Below are 26,404 nucleotides of genomic sequence, written 5' to 3' on the forward strand. Positions count from 1 at the left end.
ACTGTGAGAAAAGGGGCTGGGTAGGGGAGGGGGGTGGGGGTGGGGGGGGGGGGGGTTCTACTTCATCGTCTATCGTTTCATTACAAGAGATAATTAATCATGTCGTCTCGTACTCTGCGTTTTTATTGGATGGTAATATAATTTGTGGCTAAAACCAGTCAATTACGTCCGTGTTTTTTTAAAAGACAAACAAACTTTATTCGAAACTAAGATTGCTGTCAATGAATGTTGTGTTGGTTTTTATGGTTTGAATATGCAAAATATCATCAGTTCTGAATGAGTTCAGTTGTTTTTTTTTTTTTGTTTTTTTTTTGGTTTTTTTTTTTCAAAATTAACGTAAGCTTTTATAAAACGCAATATTCCACTAAATGTGTTAAAAGCGCTTCCAAAATATCCCAAACGAATAACAATGCTGAACATTTAGGACAGGAATAATAATATGCTGTCCGCTCGGCACAATTATAATTTCTTTTCAAAAGATTCAAAACACGTACATATATTACGCCTGCATACCGTGAGAAAGCGTGATTAAAGATCCTTTACATACTAGTACACATACAATATCCTTCACAAACTGACCCCTGACTAAAACAGTCCGCCCTACCCTTCCTTCATAATATAGAAGGAACGAAATTGACGTCACTCGGCTCTTGTTTTGGTGATTACTTCTCACTAAAGAATATTATCAATCAACGTTCAATGCTACACACAGTCTAGTGTGTTGGTACGTTACATCCGTCTGGCTGGATTTGTGATTATTTTACTTAAACGCATGGCATCAATACCAGCCAAAATGTTTATCACTTAGACAGACGTCTATCCTGAACTAATAAAATCCGTTTCATGTTTGATTTTCTTTTGCATTGCGTCGTTATTTATTGCATTTTCTCTTCGATCCCAATTTCTACTCACATAATCAACTATTCAGTCATCCATCCACCCACTTGTCAAACGGTCAATCCATCACTCCCATCCATCCTTCCATCCATCAACAAGTCCGTTTTATCCACTCATCTATACGTTCATCCATCAATTTATCCTTCCATCCAGCCCTTCGTCCATTCATTCATCCATGCATCTATCAATCCAACCACTTATCCATACATTTATCCATTAGTCCATCCATCATTCCATCCATGATCTATCCATCCAACTATTCATTCATACGTTCATCCATCAGTCCATTCATACGTCCATATATCCACCAACCCGTCATCCATCCGCCCAACCACTTATTTATCCACTCATTCATACTTTCATTCGTCAATTATCCATCAATCCGTCCCTCTGTCCATCCATCCATCCTTCCATCCATCCATCCATCCATCCATCCATCCATCCATCTATCAATCCAATCACTCATTCATACGTTCATTCATCAGTTAATCCATCAGTCCATCCGTCTGTCCATCCGTCCGCCTCTCTATCCATCCATTCAGCCGAGCATATTTCGTCCATCTGCCCATCCTCCTATCTTCCTACAATGTCAATCTATTTATCCAACAATAAAGTCATTCAGTGCTAGTGACGTCAACGGTGGGTCATTTTTAGGGAAATCGATAAGCGTTTATTTTGTCCCTTCTTTCACTCTCCAAGGTAACTGGACACCGATGCTCAATTACCGGAAGTGACGTTTGATAGGTTGCCATGGGGGAATTCCTACCAAGCTGTTACTAGTGTCAACAAGATGAGTCTGAAGGACAATGAAGAAGTGGTCCGTGTGATCAAAATTGGATGGAGTTTTCAGTTGAATACAGAGGGAGATTTTAGGCACAAGTTATAAAAATGTAATGCAACTTAACTTTGTTTTGGTCTTTAAAGATATCGTTTGTTTTATGACCAGCGACATCTATAGTATATGACGTCCAGGTTTATGACCCATGGGAAAGAGTTTTATAAATTTGATTAGAATTAAATGATAATAGAGCGACAAATGCACGATGTAAGGATGATACGCGAATATTTTCCTTTCATTTCTGCAAAGATCGATGTAGCAAGTTGCCTTTTTCGCCATGACAAGAAATAAAAAGACAACTCCCATTATTATGTAGCGGATAAAAGCATATGGCCGATGGCTGAGTCAGAATATTAGATCAACCCTCTCGAATGTAAGTCCTCTGGGATTTGATGCTGAATTGGATTTCATGAAGTGTGTAGAGGGCTATAATATAATGATGATATAAGTCATGGAATTGAGATAAAAGAATAAAACCGGAACCTGCCAACATAACCGATTTTTTTTTTCGGAAGCGTTATGATTTTATACAAATTAATGGATCATTCCATAATTTAGATGCTTTTCTTTACACGCTAAGGGATCGGATCGAATCCTAGTGAAGTCGAGGTTATTTTATGATCACCTGTCCGCTCTCAGTGATTAGGTAGCTGGGTCACTTAGATCTGGTGGAAAGTACTTTGCAGTAGACTAGCATCCTATCCAAAGGGTAACAATCCCACACACACACACACACACACACACACAAACATACACATTATATATATATATATATATATATATATATATATATATATATATATATATATATTATACATTGTGTGTGCGAGTGCATGTCTGCTGACAATATTAACGTTTTTAACATGAAAAAAAATTCCGTTTTATTTTTTTTAATTCTGCAAAGACGTAATTTGACGCAAAAGGTTAAGTCAGGTGGAAGACCCGTTATATTTCATAACATACAACATTATCATTCACGTCCTGTCAAGACAGAGCAGAAATCTGTTCAGTTTTGCTTCAAATCAATCAATCTGTTATATTGTTTTATTTACTACCTTCCTCATCCCCTTTCAACCCGCTCACCCGCCATTTCCCAATTATTTTTTGGGGGTAAAGCTTAAATAGAAAGGGTCAATTTTTTGTTGTGAATTTCCGTCCGCTTAAACTTCAGATCGGCAATTATTGCGAAGCACTGTTTTTTTGTTTTTTTTAATTGTTGTTGTTTTTGTTTTTTGTTTTGTTTTTTTGTTGTTGTTGTCGTGGTTTTATTTGTTTGGTTCGGAGTGTTTTTCTCGCACACTCCACCTTAATCGCATCTTTTAATACTCTTTTTTATCAATATGTTATTTATTCTTCCTTGTTTTTGTCTCTGACAGGTGTTCGGAATATGCTAATTGGTTCCTGGGTTGTTGGGGGCAGAACTACATTCATTTTCTGACTAGCTTTAACATCTATTTATTGGAGGAGGCTTAGAAAGCTCAGTTTGCAGATAACGTATTGATTAGAACATCAGTTTGAATCCGTGTTGATTCAGGGCTGTTTTCCACACATTGCTCCATCCTGCAATGAGTGGGAAGCTTCTTTATTCCAAGTGAGATCAAGTAGTCCTATAGACAGACCATACGGTCCATAAAGCCGAAGTCAATCCAGATTTCTATAGCGATGAACCGACAATAACAATTGCTTGCTACCCTTTGGAAATTACGTTAGTCTACGAAGAGTAATTTCCGTCAAATCACTGTCCGAAAAAAAAAAAACGCTTGATTAACTGCACTCGGGATATATTCCTATCCCTTTGTGTGGGAAGGGAGTGTTATACCAACTCAGCTATAGGGACCCCTATCCCCTTACAATTAGATCAGGTGGAGATGGTAATTTTCATCTTTTCCGAAAGGTATAAAGTAACTAATTCTGTTAGTTTAACATATAGACACCGGGGAAAATTCTAGTTGGATGGACGACACGACGAGGCCATAAACTCTGTTTTTACCCTCTTTTCCGACTAGTACTGTCGTGTGATATCAATGGTCGAGTGATAACCGCGTCTCGGCTTTAGTGCAACAGTGACAATGAGATTGGTCAGTGACCGGAGAGGTGAATGTGAGGAATGACTTACGTTTCTCCTTCCCATGTTCGCCTGGTCCTTCTCTTCCTTAACTCCTCCTCCTCCTCCTCCTCTTTTTCTTCTTCCTCCTGATCCTCCTCATCATCCTCCTCTTCTCCTCCCCCTCCCTCTCCCCGTCCCTCGACAGAGCATTGTGTGTTATAATCTTTACTTTCTCAATACCAAAATCATAATATCTAGTTTGATTTCTTCAGATCCGTTTTGTTTCCTTTTTTGCATTCTTTAATTATTTATTTATTTATTTGTTTCATTTGTCATTGGTTTTACCATACCCTGCATGCATTGCTGTCACAATGATTTATGATTATCAAATATCCATTTCGACCTTGTTTATTTATTAACAAAAAGCCATGTTCAGTTATCCATGCATGTATTTCGGCTGTGTAAAAATATTATACGTGTCTTTGTAAAGGTTAGGAAACACACACACACACACACACGCACACACACACACACACACACATGAATTTATAACTGGAAACTATCCAAATTCTTTATGGCCTTAATTAAACGACAGGGGCTTTTATAACACACAGTCTAACTGTGAACATAAATGCATACCAAAAAAAAAGTAAGTCAGCCTTATCGTATACCAAAGACAAGCTCTGTTTAGCTTAAATAAACAAACATTGTGATAAAGAGCGATAACGTTACCACAACATTTAAATTTCAAACATCAAACAGTTTGTATATGGTACATTGGTGAGAGTGTCAAAGTCAACTTTCTATCAACAAATCTGAAAGCGAACGACGAAAGGACGAGTTGTTAAATATTTTTCTTGGTTTCTACCCGATAGCTCAATCGGTAATTTTTAAAAAATATATTTTAAAAATAATAAATAAAAATAAATTCCATTTATTCATCCCATAGGGAAAATTTATCTTAAGGGTCTATTCCAAGGAAAGACTGGAATAACCAGGCGTCAGCCGCAGTGCAACGCCGCAAACTAAGCTAGGGCGAAGTGACTTGCTCAATGCCACACAGCGCAGTGGGTATTCGAACTAGTTATCTTTTGGATACGAAACAAAGACCGTACCGCTAAGCCATGCTGCCCCAGAGTACAGTTCTCGCTTTCCAAGCAAAGGGGAGACGGTTGCAATCTCGGGTCCATTTGCGATTGTTCTGACTCCTTTCTTCACTGAGAAGTGATATACTAGATCGATCTAGAATTTCTACTTTTCGATAGAAAAACGTCCTTTTCAAAGGGTAACAAGCAATTTTTGCAGTCCGTTAAGGCCATATTAATCGAAATAAACGCTAGTCCCCTCAGCGCTTCTCCCAAAATTAAACCATTATTTTTCTTTTGGGCGGCTGGTAGGGTCTGATCTTGCATGCCTGTGTTGCGACTTTTTCTTGTCTTGGAATAGAGGACTTGGTGACAGAAGCTAGGAATATATTTCCTGCCGATGGCGACTACTGTTTACTTACAACCTTTGAGTTACCAGTTCAGCTGATTACATCATCGTTACATCATTGAAAATATGTTAACCGAGAAGTTCTTTACAGTCTTATAATTAATTGTTCGATAACTGGATTTCACCCAGCCAGCCCAGACACATAATAAGGCATATATGACTCTGCACAATCAGTGATGTAACCAGTCAAAACGTGTCCTACCATCTTTTAGAAAACCGAATTATCGGAGAAAAGAAGACTCGATTACGTCTCTCCAGCTCAACTTAATAAACTGTTTCTTGTGACTTGGTCATCTTCTGAAGTGGGTATGGAGACTTAATTCAGAAATCCAGTTGGGTAGCATTTTGTTTGTTGGGGGTCGGGGGGGGGGGGGGGGGTAGATGTAATTTTTTTTTTTTTTTTTTGTTCAGAGGAGAACATTACAATTTCTCGGGCTAGAGCATAACCGGCTTAGGGGTCTATAATATATTCTCAAATCTCATTTGACCCCGATTGTTACTGTATTTGCTTGAACAAACACACATCAAGTATGCTGCCTATCCAGTTTCTTTTGTCCCATTGAGGACAAGATAGCTGTTACATGTCATAATAAGCATAGTCGGCTTTGGCTTTTTCTGGTCGTTCTGATCTTATTGGCAACGAGCTAGCAGCTCTCTTCCATGCAAACGTTGACGGTAATGGCAGCCATTGTGTAATTCTGTGATTCTACTCGTTCATTGTTTGGATGATAATAATAATATGATTCAATGTTTGTAGTGGATGAAGTAATTATGCAATTACTAAAGTGTTAAATGGATGTGATTATTATGCAATTTGGTAACACATGTTACTGCATTGTTATGATTCTTGTGGAATGGAATGCGTTGCACGAACTTGTTTTAAGTGTCGAAATAGCTGTGTGCTTTTATGTCAGTGGCAGCAATTATTATTTTCTCAGAGAGATTTGATATATGATATTCCTGGGAGACTGAAAGAATTGCCGTTCATTATGAAGCTCATTAGCCGGACTTTGAGTTATTTATAGTTCAGCATGTGCGACAAAAAATACACAAGCGGCGGTTATTTAGTGGATGTGAGAATTTAACCGTTTAAAAAAAAAAGGAAAGTAAAACAAGTGACCATGTTAAGACCTTCTGATAAATTATTATATATTAAAAATGTTCATAAATATCATGAGATTTACAATGTTGTTTGTGTTTGAATAGTTTCACATACATCTCAAAACTTTTGCATTTTCTGCCCCCTTTGAGTGGATAAATATAGAGGAACACAATCGTTATCCTAGAAGATGGGAAGGATAGGAGATTCTTCATGGAAAGCATTTATTTTTTAGTTTTTGGAAGCTCGACTTAAATATAAACATTTACAAATTTAATGAATTTGGACACCGTAAAGATTACGAATTACGCAAGGCTATGCCAAAAAAAAAAAAGAACAATTTACATTGAAGGGACCGGTGACCCACGGATTAGCAAATCGCGTTAAATGTGAATAATGTAGATGGGGAATTGTTGATTTGTATTGCGAGTAGACGCGTGTCACGTACTGTTCTATGGGGATGTTGTTTGAATCCTATTATTTTTTGTCCTTAGCGCTCCATTGGCGAAGTGTTAAATGGTGAAAATGACACAGAAAAAATAATAGATTAATAGATAATAAATTATATAAGATTATACCACCCAGATACGGTTAGGCCATGGATTGGCATTGAAGAGTACTTTACAATAGTGGACAATTATATCAACATCCAACTTTTATTACCACTCGTTTCGTGCGACAGAACCTGAATTAACTCCAACTCGACGACTCCTAAAGATTTCTCTCTCTCTCTCTCTCTCTCTCTCTCTCTCTCTCTCTCTCTCTCTCTCTCTCTCTCTCTCTCTCTCTTTCTTTATTTCTTTCTTTCTCTATCTTTTCCCCACTCTCTTTGTTTCTCTCTTTCTCTCTTTCACACTCTTTCTCTCTCTTTCTCTCTCTCTCTCTCTCTCTCTCTCTCTCTCTCTCTCTCTCTCTCTCTCCCTCTTCCTCTTTCAATTTCTTTCTTTTTCTCTTTCTCCCTCTATTTTATCTCTCCCACTCCCTCTCTCTCTCTCTCTCTTTCTCTCTCTCTCTCTCTCTTTCTTTCTCTCTCTCTCTCTCTCTCTCTCTCTCTCTCTCTCTCTCTCTCTTGTAATTCCATTCACCCTGTCACCGATTACAGTTTTCATATATGATATTATGGCAATATCCCTACGCGATTCCTTAATTTCTATTAACATTTTATGCATCACTAAATTCAAGCCCCATCGGCTTTATTTTGCTATTTAAGGAACTAGTTTAAGATCAAAATATCAAAGGTTAAAGTAAAACCTTACGCACATCGTTACAGACACCATAGTCTATAATCTATAGTCGATTTTTCTTGACGTTCAGTGGTGTTTATTTAGGCAGCGGTTATTATTTCTTGATATAGAGTTTTAGCAAATAAATTACACGACAATTACCCTTGTCGTGTCACACAGTGCTGTGTTATTATTATTATTATTATTATTATTATTATTATTATTATTATTATTATTATTATTATTATTATTATTATTATTATTATTATTATTATTATTGTTATTATTATTATTATTATAGTAGTAGTAGTAGTTATTCTTTCTGGAACTACAAGCAGTAATAAAGAAGAATTTTAAGGTATTTATGCTTATGTTGAAATTCGATTTATGTCGGCAAAAAGGTGAACGACTGATTATACGATAACTCCTAAGATAGAGATCAATAATATAGGAATAAAAGCGCACGATGGCGGGAGAATACGGTAAGCTTTTCATTTGTTTTGTTTGGGTTTTTTTTCTATAATGTATACAACAGTAATTACAATATTGCCAGATATTCGGTTGTATTATAATAAGATAATGGAACACAATTAAAAGGCTTTTTGTCTTGCATGGAAGTGACAATTCTACAAATGGACTTATATTATATGTATGTATTTAAGACACCTAGTATCGTCAGTGCCCGATAGGTAAAGGCATTGCAAAGTGACCCGCAAGAAACCAGGTTCGAGCCCGGCTTCAGAACGTAGCCATCGTTAGTTTGACGTCATTATTTGGTTTTTGCACCGCTTAGTGAGTTGTCGTTAGTAGAGCTCATGGAAACAAGTTATTTCATTGGTTGAACTATTGAACACAACTCACGATTTGTTTTCTTTTGTGGCAAAAGACTGGCATTTTGACGTCATTTTTTGGGTCAGTATCAGGCCATAACTTTACGAAGGCCACGTTCAGATACTTTCGTTTGTGTTTCCTTGTGAAAGATTCTTAAACCCCAATCAAATTTGCTCACTTTGGACAACGTGGATGAGTCATGTTGACATCATTCCTTTGTTTGATGGTTTATCTATATTCCATAATGGAATCCCTCGACTGGGGGGGGGGGGGGGGATAGACCCTCAGACCTCTTGATTACTGATCAAGCGTGCTGCCAATCCACCATAGAGTTTACCAAATAGTTGGGGCGATTTAATGCCTATAATGTTCTTCACAAGGGTACGCGTTTCCGCTTTTCTTTATCTTGCACCAGTGCCTGCTCTTTAATTTGACACCTATCACTACGAGTAATTTGCTCTCATCATTCTCCACTTCATAATCCTTTATTTGGTGCCCCCAGTAGGCGACATAAAACCAAAATTGCATTTCGCACAGCAGAAGCGCATGTTAGACGATTTTTGTATTTGCATCTTTTCGATATTCGTTCATGTCGCTTTTGAACAATGGGGTAAATGCATCAAAAGCGAATCAAAATTGTTTTTATATTTATCACTTCCTAATATACCGAATGCCACATTTTTGCACTTTTGCATTCGGAAATTCGATTGAGATCCAATCACAGGGCGACCTTAGGAACGGGTGCATTGATGATGCTAATGTGTTTTGAATTCCAAACGTAACAACAGACCTGCTTATTTATAGATTTGTAGACTCTTAGTTTTCAGTCCAGTAGTAATTGCACAGTAACTAATATTATAAATGACTAAATAATTTTTCGGAGCCTTTGAACCCACGAAACAAACATTTCTTTTGAGCTTGTTTAGATACGGGATATATGAATACCATATATATGTTTTTAATCTATTATTTTTATTTATTTATTTATTTATTATTATTGTTGTTGTTGTTATTATTATTATTATTATTATTATTATTATTATTATTATTATTATTATTATTATTATTATTATTATTATTATTATTATTATTATCATTTACTTTGTGACATGAAATTTATATAAGTTAGGACAAAAAAAGGTGCGTGTGGCAAGCTGAATAGTTGGGAATATTTTTACTCGTATTTTTCTTTCTTCTTTGTCTGTCACTGCTTCATATACACCTTTTCAGATTTTTTCTTATCCCGATAGCTCAGTTGGTAGAGCGCACTTGCTTCACACGCAAAGGGATCAAGATCGATCCCGGGTGCAGTCAAGAGATTTTTCTGACCCCCCTGTCCACCCAGCAGTGAATGGGTAGTTGAGCCTGTTAGATTTGGCTGAAAGTACTTTCCCGCTAGACTAGCGTCCTATCCAAAGGATAGCAAGCAATTGCTTTGGCCATTTCACGCTTTAAAAACTGGGATAAATTCCGGCTCCATGGGCCCAATGGCTCTGAAGGACTACTTTTTTTTAATACCAGTGCCTGCTCCCTAATTTGCTACCTTTTGGATAAGACTCTGCCGTAAGACAGAACGCGTCCCAACAGATCGAAATAAGACCTAGATACTCATTAACTGATGGGTGTAGGAGAGATGGTCACCAATAAATCTAAGAAATACAAGTAATTAGAACTAAATCTCAGTCTCATACTGTACAAACGTGCTGTACAAACGGCGCCAATTTCGCACGCCCCGACTTCTCAGCGCCGTTTTTATTGTAAAAGCTCCCATTGTGTCGTTTTAATGCTTAGAGATATAGGGTGAGATTCCTAGTATACAATCCTGTATCATTTTTAATAGTAATTAAATGCGTAGGTGTACCTTTATTCCTACTATGATAAAATTTTATACACTTCAAACAAACTTTTTTCTAACCGCATTCCATAATAATTTATGAGGCGTTGGTTTTGGTATTATAAGGTCACGTTCTGATTCTCACAAAGATTGCTTCCATTTTCTTGAATAGCTGCACTTTTGATGTCTTATCTTTTCTTACTTGACCTTGTAATCTGCAACGATTCAATCAATTTGAAAGAATTTAAAATAAAAAAGAATACGGTCTTTTTTCGCAGCGATTACTCAATCCAAAGAAACGTTCATTTTCATTATAGACCCCCCCCCCCCCCCCCCCCTCCGTGTCGACCTGGTACAGTGTTGGGGTGAATTAAGTAGAGGAAAAGAGCATTTAATGTTTAAATGATTTGACATACATTTGAGTCTTTTGAAGCTTACCAAACTGTGACCATTTATTTTCATCAATAAAAAATATAAACTGAGATTTCAGCATCTAGTCAACACTCTCTGGGGGCGATGATCACACATGAGGGACAGTGTGATTCAGCGGTGCAGTCTTTGCTTCGTACCCGAAAGTTACCTAGTTCGACTACCTAACCTGCCGCGCTGTGTGGCCTTGAGCAAGTCACCTAGCCGTAGCTCACTTTGCGGCGCTACACTGCGGCTGACGCCTTGGTTATTCCAGTCTTCCCTTGGAATAGATCCTAAAGAAAAATGTCCCCTTAGGGATGAAAAAGGGAATTTTTATTTTTGTTATTATATAAGTATCCAATTTACGCAGATATACATTTATTAGGCTATATAGGACATTTCCAGTTCCAGTTTCATCACGGTTCGTTTTCATCAAATGTTGTATGTTTTACATTAGAATACTCCTGCCGTTATAATTTCATGAAAGGAACTCAAATTTTACTATGATGCGGTATTCTGGAAAAACACGCATTTAACAATATTATAGACGGAAAACTCGTCCTTCAAATATCGATTGGTTAAAATGTCCCCCATTTTGACCAGAAAAAAAAATTTAAAAAATTCTGTAGACCCCACCCAAGTTTGAGTTTTTGCCAAGATGTGGGTCATTTCAATGATCAGTATTTGAAGATGCGTTTTCTGGCCAAAATTTTTAATACCTGTTTTTCCAGAGTATGGCAGTATTGTGGGTTTTTGCTGCTTTGTGGTCCAGTTGGAGGACACTGCTCCATTTGTGACCTGTAGCTGTGGATGGTGCAAAGTTGAGTCTCTGGAAAAAGCTCTGTATCTCATCATCTGTCTCATCACACTTACGTGCAAAATGATCACCAGGTTTGGTAACAGCGTGATTTCTGTCTAAAAGAATGACGATAGAGTCTTTCGGGTTACAAGTATCGACCTGTACTTGGAACCGATTGTAAAACGCTTTGAGTGGATTTTATAGACCCAATGAATATTCATACGTCCTTGCCCGAGAGGGAGTGTTCCTGCACATGCGCAATCACTATTTGAAGTGATTAAGTAGATGTTGCGCGATTTAAAAGCTAAAGTTTACTCTTACAATAATCAGCAGTTTTGATTGCAAGACATATATTCACAAAATGAACGAATAGATTTGCCGATTGCTTCAATGGTGGAGCTAAAGTTAACACAATATTATACTACATTGGACGTATGGAATTCAATTCTCTAGTCTTCGCTGGCTTATCATAGGCATTTATTATTCAGAAACAATTCACGTATCTAACCGCGCTCAGAGTCGCTTGGCTCTGTTACATGACAAGACAAGGTACCGCCCCACCTCAAAGAGAAATGCAAACCATTTTCCCCATTCATTAAGGCAAGGTTAGACCATAACCATGAATAAAACTTGTTTTAATTGAAGGAATGTGTTTGAAAGCAAATATGCAGAGCGTTACATTCTTTAACACAATGCTTTGCCCGGGTATCACGGTCTTGGCATTTGCGGTTAAATTGCCCTTCCTTTAGATTTTACAAATTCTATCATTTGTCCATTAATTAATTCATTGATTCTATTCAATCATTTGTTTCATCAATCCATCCACCCGTTCAATCCATCTTTCCATTATCCACCCTTTCACTCATCCTTTTTTTTTAAATTCATTTACTGTTTTTGTTTTCATTCATTCATTCATTCATTCATTCAATCTTCCTATCATGTTTATTTAATCCATTCACCAAGTCAACGCGACTTGGTTACACACCTTATCAGGTGTGGCAACTATAAAATAAATGTCATATCTCCTTGAAAACCAAATAAAACCGTAAGGTCACTCTGTCTCCGACACACGGACGGCGTGAAAACAGATTGTCTGTAATTATACTTCTTAGACTCCAATGCTCTGAAAATAAAAACTTTAAAGAAAATTTGACCAGAAAATTTGTCTTTCAATAAATATAGGTCGATTATAATGACCCTCATCTTGTCAAAAGGTCTCAAATCTCAAAGAAAGTCCAAAGTTTGAGACCTGGAGTTTTTGACAAGATGATGATCAGTTTGATCGATCAATATTTCTTGAAGGACGGGTTTTCTGGCTGAATTTTTTAATGCGTTTTTATAGAGTACGGCTGTACAATATCCGCCTTCATGAAGAAACAGAATACCCGGAACAACTTTGGAATTTACACAACAGTGTTCCTTCCCCATACCGGCGCACCGAGAATATTTTCTCTTAATATATATCAATCAAACCTAAAGAAAAAAAAAAAGAAAAAAGAAAATAGAATAAAATCCCGATTTGTATGCAATTTAATTTTCTTATCTTGCTCAGGAATCAACGTGATCATGAAAAAAAATAATTAAACGATAACTTTCTCACCGGATGTTTGAGAGTGTCAAAGCTAACCAAACTTGTAACACTCCATTAAATAAACTTTTGAAGTTTCAAACTCTATTTTTTATATTTCGGTTTTATATCCTTTTGGAGACATTCTTAACAAATAATAAGTAGTGCAGCCCTTTGATGTCCGCCTACGATTTTTAAAAAAATACCTTGGAATAGTCTAGATCCGTGAGAAGATCCTAAACGTCTCCATTGATATTTGTGCTCCCAGCATGCTCTTAAACCATAGCCAAGGGAATTTTCGGGAACTACACTATAGGCTCGCCCAGGTGTTGGTACACTATTTGAGTAAATACCTTGGTATCCAATGACAAACTTTTTCGAGCATGTCGATATTGGCCTAGTCAACCATGCCCGCCTTCCATTCACTGTAGCTGCTGCAAGAAAACTCTGTATATTTCACGGATCATTGTGAAGAAAATCGCCGCTCCCCGTCTCTATGTGGTTTTTCTGGTCGTAAAGATAGTTGTGGTTAAACACAACATGTAAAGAATTGACATGCTAACTAAGCACACCTTTTGTTGTCATTCATAATGTTATGTGTACATAACTTGAAACAAGTTGATTGAATAAGGATGTCAATTTGGAGTGGTGGGGAAAAAAATGTGTCGTCACTTTAGGGTGAATGGAAATGGAATAAGAACGCGTGGGTTGATATTTGATTGATGTATGAATTAATGAGTGAGTGGGTGTGTGAATGAATGAATAAATGCATGACTCAATCAACCCATCAGCCACTCATTTTAAAGATCAATCAATCAATTAATCAGCCAATCAATCACAGAATAATGGTAGCCAAATGAATGAATACATTTAAGCATTGCCTTTTTATTTTCAATTTTTAAGGATATTTTTTTAATTTTATGTTTTTGAGATTAGGACCATCCATTTTTAACTTGCAAAAGGCGACATGAAAGATAATAGACACCGCACCAGATATGAAATTCATTCCGAAAGCAGGAAGTTAAAAGCTACTCTTCCATGACAGTGTTTCTGTGCCCTGTTGTTAAAATCAATGCGTTAATTTCATTTTTGCATGAATAAAATGGATAAGCGTATTGGAAGAGAAAGTGAAGTGAAAAAAATAGCAGGCGAAGCATTTCCAACTATAAACACAACACCTATTTTCATTGCATAAATGTATCATAACAAAATAGATATATCTGTATATCTAAATGTAAATATTTATATTGTAATTTCTAAATAAAAATGGCAGCTTTGGTTTCAGTCCTTGCAAGAGGAAGTTGATGAATACTTGAATAAGGAAGTTTATACTAAAAGGAATTTTTTTGCCTAAATCAACCCAGCTATTGTGTTGAATGTACACATTTTAGTACTTAATACAAACTATTCTTTAGGTTTTAAGAACTTTGGGCAACCTTGTTTAAGTAATTTTCTTCATTTTCAACTCAAATGAATTGCGTTATTAATGATATATAAGTTTGCAGAGTGCTATGACAACCAACATAACTTAAGATATTATACTTCCGGTTGATTTTTCAAGATGTGAATTTGTGACTTATCCCCCTCTCTTCTGCCCTCCCCCCTCACCCTCCCCACAGACGTTCGCACACATGTACTCACGCAGAGAGAGAGAGAGAGAGAGAGACAGAGAGAGAGAGAGAGAGAGAGAGAGAGAGAGAGAGAGAGAGAGAGAGAATACATATACATACGCAATTCCAAGATACCCCACAGTACAATAATTATCTTGGTTCACAGTAAGATCTTAAATGTTTTGTCAACCTATCTGCCACATCACGATGGAAGGTTCAGGAAACGATATAAATGCCAAATACAAACCCCCAAAATATAAACTGAAGGACTGATTATAGGCCGGAATCAAATTGATTTGAATACACTATCAACATTCCTGCATTCCGAACTGGTTTACCAGATTGGCAATTTGTGTTTTATTCAGTGACCGTTAAGCTCAATGGGGCAATAATTTTATCCGGATCTAAATTGGACCTGCTCTTTCATCAATCATTGATAGGTAGCCATCGGGACACTTTTTTGACGTTTAAAAAGAATTTTATCCGGTATTCCTATAATTATATTACCCATTCGATCGAATCGAAACTTGGCTGGATCCAACACTATCCTTTAGCTCATGTCAAACTACCAGTGTATAAAGCCACAGGAAGGCATTGATTAGATTCTAGGTAGCAAGGAATCCATGTGGTTAAAATTAGTGGTTTGCTTATTATGCGAATCCCTACCTCAACTATTTCACCAATGCAAATGGAGAACCGTAAAACGCCAATGAGTGATTCTCTAATGTTATGATAATAAAATTTAAAGTAGACAATATGTTGCAAAATACATGTTTTGACATTCTTTTTAAATTTTGATTTCGTATCCATTGACTACTTGTGTTTTTGTTTTCTGTTTTTTTTTTTACAGTTGTCGCATCTGTAAAGTCGTGGGTTCGAGCCCCCATCGCCGCGAAATGCACTTTTCTACTCACTTCGTTTTCTGTTATTATCAACATAATTGCCCGCTCCACTCTCTTTTCTGAATTAAAACGATACTAGTTAATTGTCTTGTCCAGTCCGTTAAGATTTCTTAAAGTTTAATCTGAGATTCACTTAAAGTTTAATGTGAGATTCACAAAAAGTCTTCTAGTTTCTACTGTTCCCACGTTCGAGCTTGTATTCCCTCATTCTTATTGAGGGTGCTCGTCCATGCGAACAGGAGTACATTTTAACCTCATTCATCCACTCAGAAGTGAATTTATCTCAATCTCGGTGACAAGTGACAGTGAAGAGATCTCATATATTTAGTTATCGTTATAAAGCCAATTGCCTTTTATTGCTTCTAGGTCATTTTAGAATTACATTTATTTGTTACTTTTTGTAGGGTTTGCGTCTTCGCATTCCTTTTATTTAATGTATTGCTCTCGATATTACGAAAAGCAAAAATGTGCTGGTTACAACCAATCGTGTATCGTTTATGGATTTTGATATTACACATATGGCAGCACAAACGTGCTCGTTTGTAATCAGTTCCCAAGCAGGAGCTCATATTGAACACTTTCAATTATCAATTAAATTTTCTAATTGACTTTCAATGCTGTGGTTCACTGCCATCGGTTATTTATAATTTATAACCCCCGTTCGTCTTCTCGATGAACACATTATGAAGTTTCAATGTGTCTGTATTTCTTATAAAGTGTAAGGGGTGTATTTCTATGCAATATGACACGACACAGTGCGAAAAGGGCGGGGAAATGTGGAGTGGAATCCCAGTTTTTATCAGGGCACTGGAACATTGACGTCCTTATGAATTTCGACGGTCTTAAGGACCATAAGTCGGCCTTCTCATAGTTTTTCAGAAGTCTCAGGTTTGAGAGTTTTTGCCAGTGTGGGGTTCATTTTAATCGATCGACATTTAAAAGCCGAATTTCCGTCCAATTTGTTTAAAATAAGAGTTTCTTTTTTCAGAGTGCGGCAGTTAAATGGTTAAGTAAAATTGTCAAAAATGGTGTTAAACCCGCCCGTAGCATGTCGTGGGTGAGGCTGTAAAGGAAGATTAGGATGTGGGTGAGGTATTGAAAATGGGGAAAGATTCTAACTCAGATTATTGAATGATGTGTTTATTGAATCAAGACGAAGTGATACGGCTGGATTGGGACTTCGGGCCGATTTGCATAATGTTATTGGAGTGATATCCGGCAGATGGACCTGACATTTTTGTTGTTGTTGTTGTTGTTATTTTCATGGTGTCGTTGTCTTGGAGATTGTGTTGATGTTGCGATTTTGATGGGAGTTGCCGGTTTGTTTTTTTTTTTTGTTTGTTTGTTTTTTTTGTTTTGTTTTTTTTTTTGTTTTTTGTTTTGTTTTTTTTTGTCATATCTTAAAATTCAAAACAATTCAAACGTCAAAGAATCGACTGAACCCCATGATTATGCAATTACTGCTTTTAAGGAGAGACTGGCTTGAGTCACTAATCCGGTAAGAAGGCGGAATGTTGTTGTAGTCACTGCCCCTCAAACAAACGTTCCAATCTCGAACGCCCTTGTCAAAACACACCTTGCCAAACATTGTGTCATCTGACGAAACTTTTCGTCATGTCACTCAACCGCCCTCTATCATCGCACATCGACAAAACAACTTTCTCTCATTCTGACCCCCCCCCCCCCCCCCAAGAGAGATTTTACAAATTTTACATCTCAGAATATAAAGACGATCGACTTTTTGTCAAAGGGCCTGAAACCTGTAATTTTTCAAAATGCATTAAGTTTAGAAGAAACGAAGATGACCTTATGATGAGCTCTTTGTTATTATTTGTAGACAGACAGCCTGTTAGTGATTAGTTTTCATTAGATTTTTAAACGTTAAAGGTTAGACACGGGTTTGTGTCGGCATTTTAAATCTGGATGGCTGATGTCGTGAGTATTTTACCCAAACACATAGCATCAATAAACAGTGTGGCCAAAATAAGAGGTTTTATCAATGAACTATTCTTCCTTTTTTCCCAAGCTCCCCAAATTCATTTTTTCCGAACACCCCCCCCCCCCCCCCCACCCCAACACACACACACACACACACACACACACACACACACACACGACTCTGTCACTCAATTTCTCACGAATGTAAACATGAAATGTCATCAGGTATGAAATCGATATTGGCATCGGTTGTGTAGGAATTAGGTCATTCACCATTGGATCGAATAGTGACTGGTTCCAAACCCTGGACTCTTTCTTAATTCTATAGATCTTTATGTTCTTTTATTATTATTATTATTATTATTATTATTATTATTATTATTATTATTATTATTATTATTATTATTATTATTATATTATTATTTCTATTTTTATTATTATTATTATTATTATTATTATTATTATTATTATTATTATTAGAGTTGGTGTAACTGTTATTGTTGTTTTTGCTATGGCAACCACACATGCTCGCTTAGCCAGTGTTCTTGTCCTCTCTCCAACTCTCGTTCCCTTCCCCATCCTATATGTTTTACTATAATAGTATTATGTTTGTCTATCCGCGTGTGTTTTTTACAGATTCAAATAAACAGGTAGTCTCTCTCTCTCTCTCTCTCTCTCTCTCTCTCTCTCTCTCTCTCTCTCTCTCTCTCTCTATCTATCTATCTATCTATCTATCTATCTCTCTCTCTCTCTCTCTTTCTCTCTCTTTCTCTCTCTTTCTTTTTCTCTTCTTCTCTATCATCCCTCTAACATTCAGCACAAATATACACACATACACATATGCAAACACACAGTCAAACAAACAATCTGTCGATCGTGATCATGGATAACTACTCCCAAGCACATTTCTTTCCCTCTTGACACGATTTTCCTTCCATTTGTTGACAAACGACCCAAATGATAATCCATGTAATTTAAAGCCAGTACAGTTTTTCTTTATTCTGACAAAACGCCTTATTTTATTATTTGGCCAGAAAACTAGGGCGCTAATCTATCGAAATATACTTTCCGCTTGATCTCACAGACCCAGCTACCCAATTTATTCGGGGTGGACGGGGTGATGATGGGGAAGGGAGTCATTAAAAAAAACTCGACTTCACCCGTGATCGATCTCAGGTTTAAAATATTTTTATAAGTCGAGGGTCATTTTAATGGGTTTGCATTTAAAGTAAAAAAAAAATTACTGGCTAATTTTTTTTTAAAAAAACGTTCTTTTTCGTAGAACGACTGTTTGGTAACCTGCCTGTTCTCTAGGTATAAAAACCACAAACTGTCTTTACTGGCCGAACTCGTTAGGTTTGGGATTTTTAAAAACCACATAATGTTGTCAGCCGGCTCTGTCCAGTTACCTTGTCAACGTACATACAAGGACTGTACTGTTGGACCAATACTCTCGGCACTCTTTTCATGGAGCATTACATCGTGTCAGTCTCGTATTACGTAGGGATGAATTAGGGGAAGAATATAGAGTTATAAGTAAAAATAATCAAAATTAGAAAATTGAAGTTTTATGACATTTGTAATATATATAATATCTTACACACACACACACACAGACACACACACACACACACACACACGTACACACAAACTAAGAAAGAGACAAACAAACTAACCAAGACAGCGAGAAGTCCTAGGAGAATCCAAACTCACTCTCGCTGACGTTAACATGCATTTCATCAAAAGTTTAGGATCAACCAGATAACTGCCCTGCTCTGGAAAAACACGTATGTAGAAATTTGGCCAGAAAACCCGTCCTTCAGATATCGATCGATTTAAACGACTCTCATATTGGCAAAAACTCTCAAATTTGGGACTTGACAAAGACGGTCATTTAAATCGATCGATATTTGAAGGCCTAATTTTTAAAGACGTGTGTTTCCAGAACATGGCATATTACTGGTTAAATAATACCAGGTTCACCCCGGCATAATAACGTTTTGAAACGGCTGGTTGCTTTACCCAGAGTCGATAATGTCAAACTGTAGACACCAAAATCAAATGAATAATGATATGTGGATAGGAATGGTAAACTCTTGAAGAACCCCCCCCCCCCCCCTTTCTCTCTCTCTCTCTCTCTCTCTCTCTCTCTCTCTCTCTCTCTCTCTCTCTCCTCTCTATATATCTCTCTTTTTTTTCTTTCTCTCTCTCTCTCTCTCTCTCTCTCTCTATATATATATATATATATATATATATATATATATATATATATATATATATATACATATATATAGGTATATATATATATATATATATATATATATATATAGGTATATATATATATTATATATATATATATATATATATATATATATATATATATATATCTCACACACACACGCTCAAACATACGTACACAGAGACTAATAAAGAGACAAACAAACCAACCAAGACAGCGAGAATTCTATGACTGATAGAGCCCGGCACCATCAATCACCCTTGTTTACCCACCCATTCAAAGGCCGCCTCTCAACCCTGTCCGCATCTCAAACATCTACTTGAAGTATTTAATCATCTATTTGTTCCACCAGCTTGTCCCCAAGCCTGCCACGCCAACGTTATCGTGTACATTCTAGATAGTTATCAAGCTAGCTCCGCTTCACGTCATCTACCAAACGCTTTGTTTTGTTTTGTTTTGTTGGGGTTTTTTTTTTTTTTTTTGGTGTGTTTTTTTGTGTTCTTTGTTGTTGTTTTGTATTGTTTTGTTTTGTTTTTGTTTTTTGTTGTTGTTTTGTATTGTTTTGTTTTGTTTTTGTTTTTTTTTTGTTGTTGTTGTTTTGTATTGTTTTGTTTTGTTTTTGTTTTGTATTGTTTTGCTTTGTTTTTGTTTTTTGTTGTTGTTTTGTATTGTTTTGTTTTGGTTTTGTTTTTTGTTTTTGTTGTTGTGTATGTTTATGTGTATATTTATACTAACGAATATATATATATATATATATATATGTGTGTGTGTGCGTGTGTATGTGTGTGTGTGTGTGTGTGTGTGTGTATGTTTGTGTTAGTGTTTATTGGTTTCTGCATTTTGTTGAGGGTTTTTTTGTTTTTGTTTTTATTATTTTGTTTTGTTTTTGTTTTGACATGCTCAGTTTGAAATGATTTAATTGGTACATGAGGAAACTTGTTCGATAAATATTCCTTTTTTTCTGCCTCTACTGAAAACAAAGAGAGAGAGAGAGAGAAATGGAAAGATAAAATAAGCAAAAAAAAAAAAAAAGTTGGCTGCTTGAAGAAGGTTATTCCGTCAATGCTTACATATTATGAAAGCAGTATTTTATATCTTTTTTAAAAAATTAGATTACTATTACTGGTACTATTTTATTATAGGAACGCCAATCTGTGTAAATAAGCATGTTATTATAGAATTGGGGTTTAGAGATGGCAAAGTTGATACGTGCCTTGGTCAGTGGGTTTGTGGGTTAACATTTTAAAATCTTGAGCTTTTATATAGCGCAATATCCAATAAATGTGTCCATGCGCTTGACAAGGGGCTCCAAACCAACAGCAACGCTTAACGTATAGGATTAGACATGAAGTAGGATGTGAGGCTCGATTACAATTATTTTTCCAGAAGCGCAACGTTGTTACAGGCCAGGTACCCTTTTTACACCCGAATGTAGTGAGAGAATGTGGTAAAAGAGAATTTTCCCGGGATTCAAATTTGCGCAAAGTTGAGTTGGATTCGAACCAGGTACCTATCGATACTACAAAGACGCACATTGTTTCCAGACATCTATTTTTTTTTCTTGGGTTTTTTTTTTTCTTCCTCTTGCCATTCAGTAACGTGTTTAGAAAATAGGTTCACGCTACACGCTACATACCTCCTATGATTTCCTTCCCAAGTTCAAAGAAGTTATTAACATTTAGTTTTCATCCTAATAGAATGAGCAGTCTTCGGTCACCCGAAAAAATCAACAGGGCTTGCTTGAGTTGTGACGCTGTGGGCAAACATGAGCCACGCGAGCTCAACAGCAGCTAGCAAGCAGAATGGCAGCAGCAGATCCATTGAACGGTTCCTGTTGTGTGTGGTCGAAATGACGTGCGTTCCTTGTGTCAGCTGCCGGAATTCCCAGACGTCGGTCTGGTCTTAGCAGACATCATCAACCAGGCCGAGCAGTCAATCAATCATCGTTCGTTCTCGGCTTTCACGATTCATAATCAGATGGCCATTGTTTTCTTACTGCTAACTAACTAACTAAGCCTTGCTGTTGTATGTTGTTGTTCCCAAGCGCCTTAATATAATATTCGATCTAAGGCGCTCAAAGCTGAAGTAGAACTGAAATGAATACTTGAGCAAGTTTGATATTAAGATTTTACTCACGTTTATTCACCATAGTAAATGACATTATCTATTTTTTAAATTCCCATTTCAGTACAATATTTGCCCCCCCCCCCCCCCCCCCTCCCTTTTTCATCCACCTCTCTCTTCCCCTTCGCCCCCCCCCCCCTCCCAATGATTATCTTTCTTCTTTTTTTATCTACCCATCTCTCTCTCTCTCTCTCTCCCCCCCCCCTCTATCTCTCTCTCTCTCTCTCTCTCTCTCTCTCTCTATATATATAATATATATATATATATATATATATATATATATATATATATATATATTATATCACTCTCTATTCCAAATCAACTTTAGATCTATCTATCCGTTATCTATCGGCATGGTTATATTATTATGATCGCAAGGAAATAATCATATCATTATCATCATGTTTGTGAAACCCATCTTTCCTCGCAAAAAGAAATAATTGATTCTTTTATCTGTAGTTTTTAAAAATGGATGTATTTACGTCAACCAAAAAGTGTTACCTTACTTACTATTTCAGTAACTTTATACTTCTAATTATAATTTATTACCTATTTTCCCGCTGGGGGTACCGATCACTCGTAACTTCCCCCAAATTTCTAATTGACAGATTATTTCTCAAGATAATATCATTCAGCTGTAAAGTACGATTGAAACATTTTCTGCATCACAACCTCCCCCCCCCCCCCCCCCCCCCCCCACCCTCCCCCTTTCCCATGGAAGCCCACCTGAATCGCATTTTAAGGGCTTCTTTTGCTCCATCTGTTAAAATGATCACCGATATTTTCTTCTCATAAAACCCTTCGGCGCCAAACATTTACTTTCTTTCCCTTCCCTATTTACTTTACTCGTTACTTTATTTGTTCCTTTTTAAAAATAATTCCCAATTGCCTTTTTTAAAAAAAAATATGTTGGCTTTGCCGTATTCCGTATTTTGGCGTCGGTGGAATAGTTTTACGGTGTCTCGTCGAGTAACAAATAATTAGACGATGTCGAGAATGGCCAGTGAATAGATGGGTGACAATTATTGCAAAACTCTGGCCTGTTTACTTGGGCAAGGCACTTTATATACTTTACCTCATTTTATTCAGATCTGAAAAATTACCTAGCTGAAGTTAATTACGGATCTAAGTTAAAGTACAAGAAGGTTCTCAAATAGACGACTAGTTCTCTATGGAAATTTGGTTCTATGCGCCTTGCTGGGTGAATCAATGAAGCACACTTTAGCGCACTGAGAATACTGCCGTACTACCGTACAGAAAACTCGTCCTTCAAATATCGATCGATTTAAATGACCCTCATCTTGGCAAAAACTCTCAAACTTGGGACTTCGCGAAGTTTGAAGGACGAGTTTTCTGGCCAAATTTTTTAATATGGGTTTTTCCAGAGTACGACAGAATAGTGAATCCTTGGAAATGGTTGATATTTATTTTCATTTATGAGATACCGTTTGATCTATTGAATTGATTTCTATTTTCACCCACTTTTCTTCACTGTGTCTTGAAAGGGAAGTAGAAAATAAAACCTTACTGTGACGAAGAAGAGTATTTCACGTTTAAGTTTGATTTGCTATCTGGAAATTGTTCCAATGTTTACCAAAATTGCTTCCTTTGATTTGATCATTATTTGTTACAGTTCCCTCACATCGACCAAACACTTTTTTTCATTTTGGCCAGAAACTGGTACCGTTCAGATTGAGATGATCCTCAACTTGTCAAATCGCAAACCAGAGATTTAAAGAAGCCTCAGGTTTGAAAGTTTTAGATAAGCTGGGGATCCTCTAAAACGATCAATACGTTAAAGAAAAGGTTTTGTCTCGACAAAATCTTTAAAAACAGTTTTTTGTCAGAGTGCACCTCAGAGTAATGAATGTATTTTACCCACTACCTCTTATTGTAAAATTGAGCTTAATGAACTGATAAGTCACTTCAAACAAACCTAGTGTTAAATACCAAAGTTTCATTCCGAGTGGTGAAATTCAAGACGTGATTGTCAAAGGCGAAAATCATAATTTCAATTTCAACTTTACCAGCTTTTTTCCAATCCGCCAACTGTCATCGTTTCGTTTAGTTAATTGTCGTTCTTTTTTAAGATGTTGAGTACCGTTCTGCATTTTGAGTTCCTCTAAACTTTAAAGGTTTATCCTCGGAGTTCAATAAGAAAACTTTGGACTTTATACGATGAAAGTGGAATGATTATAAGGACCATAAAACCAACTCAAAGATAATAAAGAAAACGCAGTGGCTATTTTTACAGTCCCGTAAAGATGGTTCTCGGGGCTATTTTTACAGTCCCGTAAAGATGGTTCTCGGGGCTATTTTTACAGTCCCGTAAAGATGGTTCTCGTGGCTATTTTTACGGCTTGCGTAATAGATTTATAAATAGTAACAGATAGGCTGAGTAGACGCTAATTTAGCTCTAAAACTCACTTACTTCGTTCAGGTGCGGCGAGTTAGCAGTCTCTCTCTCTCTCTCTCTCTCTCTCTCTCTCTCTCTCTCTCTCTCTCTCTCTCTCATCTCCCTCTCTCTCTCTCTCTCTCTCTCTCTCTCTCTCACACACACACTCTCTTTCTCTCTCTCTCTCTCTCTCTCTCTCTCTCTCTCTCTCTCTCTCTCCCTCTTTCTTTTATTCTTTCTCTATGTCTTTCTTTCTTTCTCTTTCTCTCTCTTCTCTCTTTTTTTTACATTCTCTTTTTTCTATCTCTGTCCCTCTTTCTTTCTTTCTCCCCCCCCCTCTCTCTCACTCTTTCTTTCATTCTTTCTCTATCCCTTTCTTTATTTATTTCTTTCTTTGTTTCTCTCCCTCTCTCTCTCTCTCTCTCACACACACACACACACACACACACTCTCTCTCTTTATTTCATTCTTTCTATATCCCGTTCTTTCTATATCTCTCTTTTTCTCTCTCCTTATCTTTTTTTCTCTCTTCTTCTCTCTTTCTTTCATTCCTTCCCAATCCCTTTCTTTATCTCTCTCTCTCTCTCTCTCTCTCTCTCTCTCTTTCTTTCATTCTTTCTCTATCCCTCTCTTTCTTTCCCCATCTTTCTTTCCCTATCTCTCTTTCTTTTCTCTCTCTCTCCCCTCTCTTTCTTTCATTCGTTCCCAATCTCTTTCTGTCTCTATCTCTCTCTCCCCCCCCCCACCCCACTCTCTCTCTTTCTCTCTCTCTCCTCCTCTCTCTCTCTCTCCTCTCTCTCTCTCTCTCTCTCTCTCTCTCTCTCTCTCTCTCTTCTTTTTCCTTTCTCTTTTTCTCAATCTATCTCTTTCCCTAGTAGTACCTCAAAGCCTAGGCAGAGGAGTCTGACCACAAGGTGAGCACCGCTTTGGCGGAGAACAATAAAACAATCTCCTAACTGTGAAGGGAGGAGCAATACAGCGACCACCCTTGTCTGGTCGGAACAATCGCTGGGTCAATCGGTAAAGGAGTAGGAGCAACGCGATGGTGGGACAAAGCAAAATGCCCTCTCCACCTCGGCGCCCTAATGAGGATCAGTCTTGGGCACCTCTATTCTTTTGGATCATGACCGCCCATGGTAGAGAATCATCATCATTATTTACTTTCTTTTTTAAAATTATTATTCAAGAGAACAATAACGGGTGTTTCGCAATGTGCATTTTTACTATCCACATGGGGGGGGGGGGGGGGGGGGGGGGGGTTCTAAAATGGTCAAAATGTGTCCAATTGGTTTGTGAACGGCCTCTTTTCTGAAAGGGGATTCGAACCCACTCTCACATGAGAAGACTACACCCTGAATGTTACGTCTTTTAAAATTGTATAAACCGTTAGTCCTTCCTGGCTGGTTAATACTGGTAAAGTATCAACAAAAGCCAAACCTGTAAAGTATTATATCTTGAGGGTGTCGACTTCAAGCAGGAACTAAACACTTTCAGTGTTTAATAAACTACTACTAGATCTATATTATGTCTGTTTGACAGAAAAAAAATTCAAGACATACAACCTAACCTGCCCACTGATGATAGAAAACGGGCTGTTCTGTACTGTAAACATAACTTATGCAAAAACACAAATTATATGTCATAAAAATGATAGTGCCGTAAAAATCGCTACGGGACTGTAAAAATAGCCCCGAGAACCATCTTTACGGGACTGTAAAAATAGCCCCGAGAACCATCTTTACGGGACTGTAAAAATAGCCCCGAGAACCATCTTTACGGGACTGTAAAAATAGCCACTGCGTAAAGAAAAATTCAAAAGAATAATGTCGAATTTAGAGCTCAGACATGGCTTTTCTTCCAGTTTTTTTAAGCTTTATTTTTCACTTTCAGACTTCAAAATGTTATTTTTTGTACGGCTAGGGAGATTATGTTTGCTATACTATCGACCGCAAAATTTAACGGACTACTTTCTTTTAAAAGACCAGAGATAACTCTAGTCCGATCGAAAATCCATTTCCGACTACCGACCACACTTTATAAATAAATGCCCACCCTTGTACATACATACTTACCCTCTACTTTCCACCGAATGCAAACATCCAGTAGCTATTCAATTCTGAGCACGTCACGATGGCGAGTTTTATTTGTAGTCATCC

At 37.1% G+C, this 26,404-nt stretch overlaps 1 protein-coding gene across 6 annotated transcripts in view; it reads left to right on the plus strand.

Moving 5' to 3' along the window:
* Positions 1 to 26,404, plus strand: part of LOC144972707 (uncharacterized) — a 202,466-nt gene that overhangs the window by 114,342 nt on the left and 61,720 nt on the right. The window contains exons 1-2 of one of the 6 annotated variants that reach the window (XM_078914255.1): positions 5,898 to 5,951; positions 7,900 to 8,080. The exons of the other annotated variants lie outside the window; for them this stretch is intronic. Coding sequence (XP_078770381.1) covers positions 8,065 to 8,080 — 16 coding nt within the window. The 5' untranslated portion in view covers positions 5,898 to 5,951; positions 7,900 to 8,064. Of the gene's footprint in view, positions 1 to 5,897; positions 5,952 to 7,899; positions 8,081 to 26,404 lie in introns of those variants that run through there. 6 annotated transcript variants of the gene reach the window in all.

Source organism: Berghia stephanieae, chromosome 5 (assembly GCF_034508935.2).
Source record: "Berghia stephanieae isolate SIO BIC M18660-M18661 chromosome 5, UCSD_Bste_1.3, whole genome shotgun sequence".
In the NCBI taxonomy this organism is placed as follows: Eukaryota; Metazoa; Mollusca; class Gastropoda; order Nudibranchia; family Aeolidiidae; genus Berghia; species Berghia stephanieae.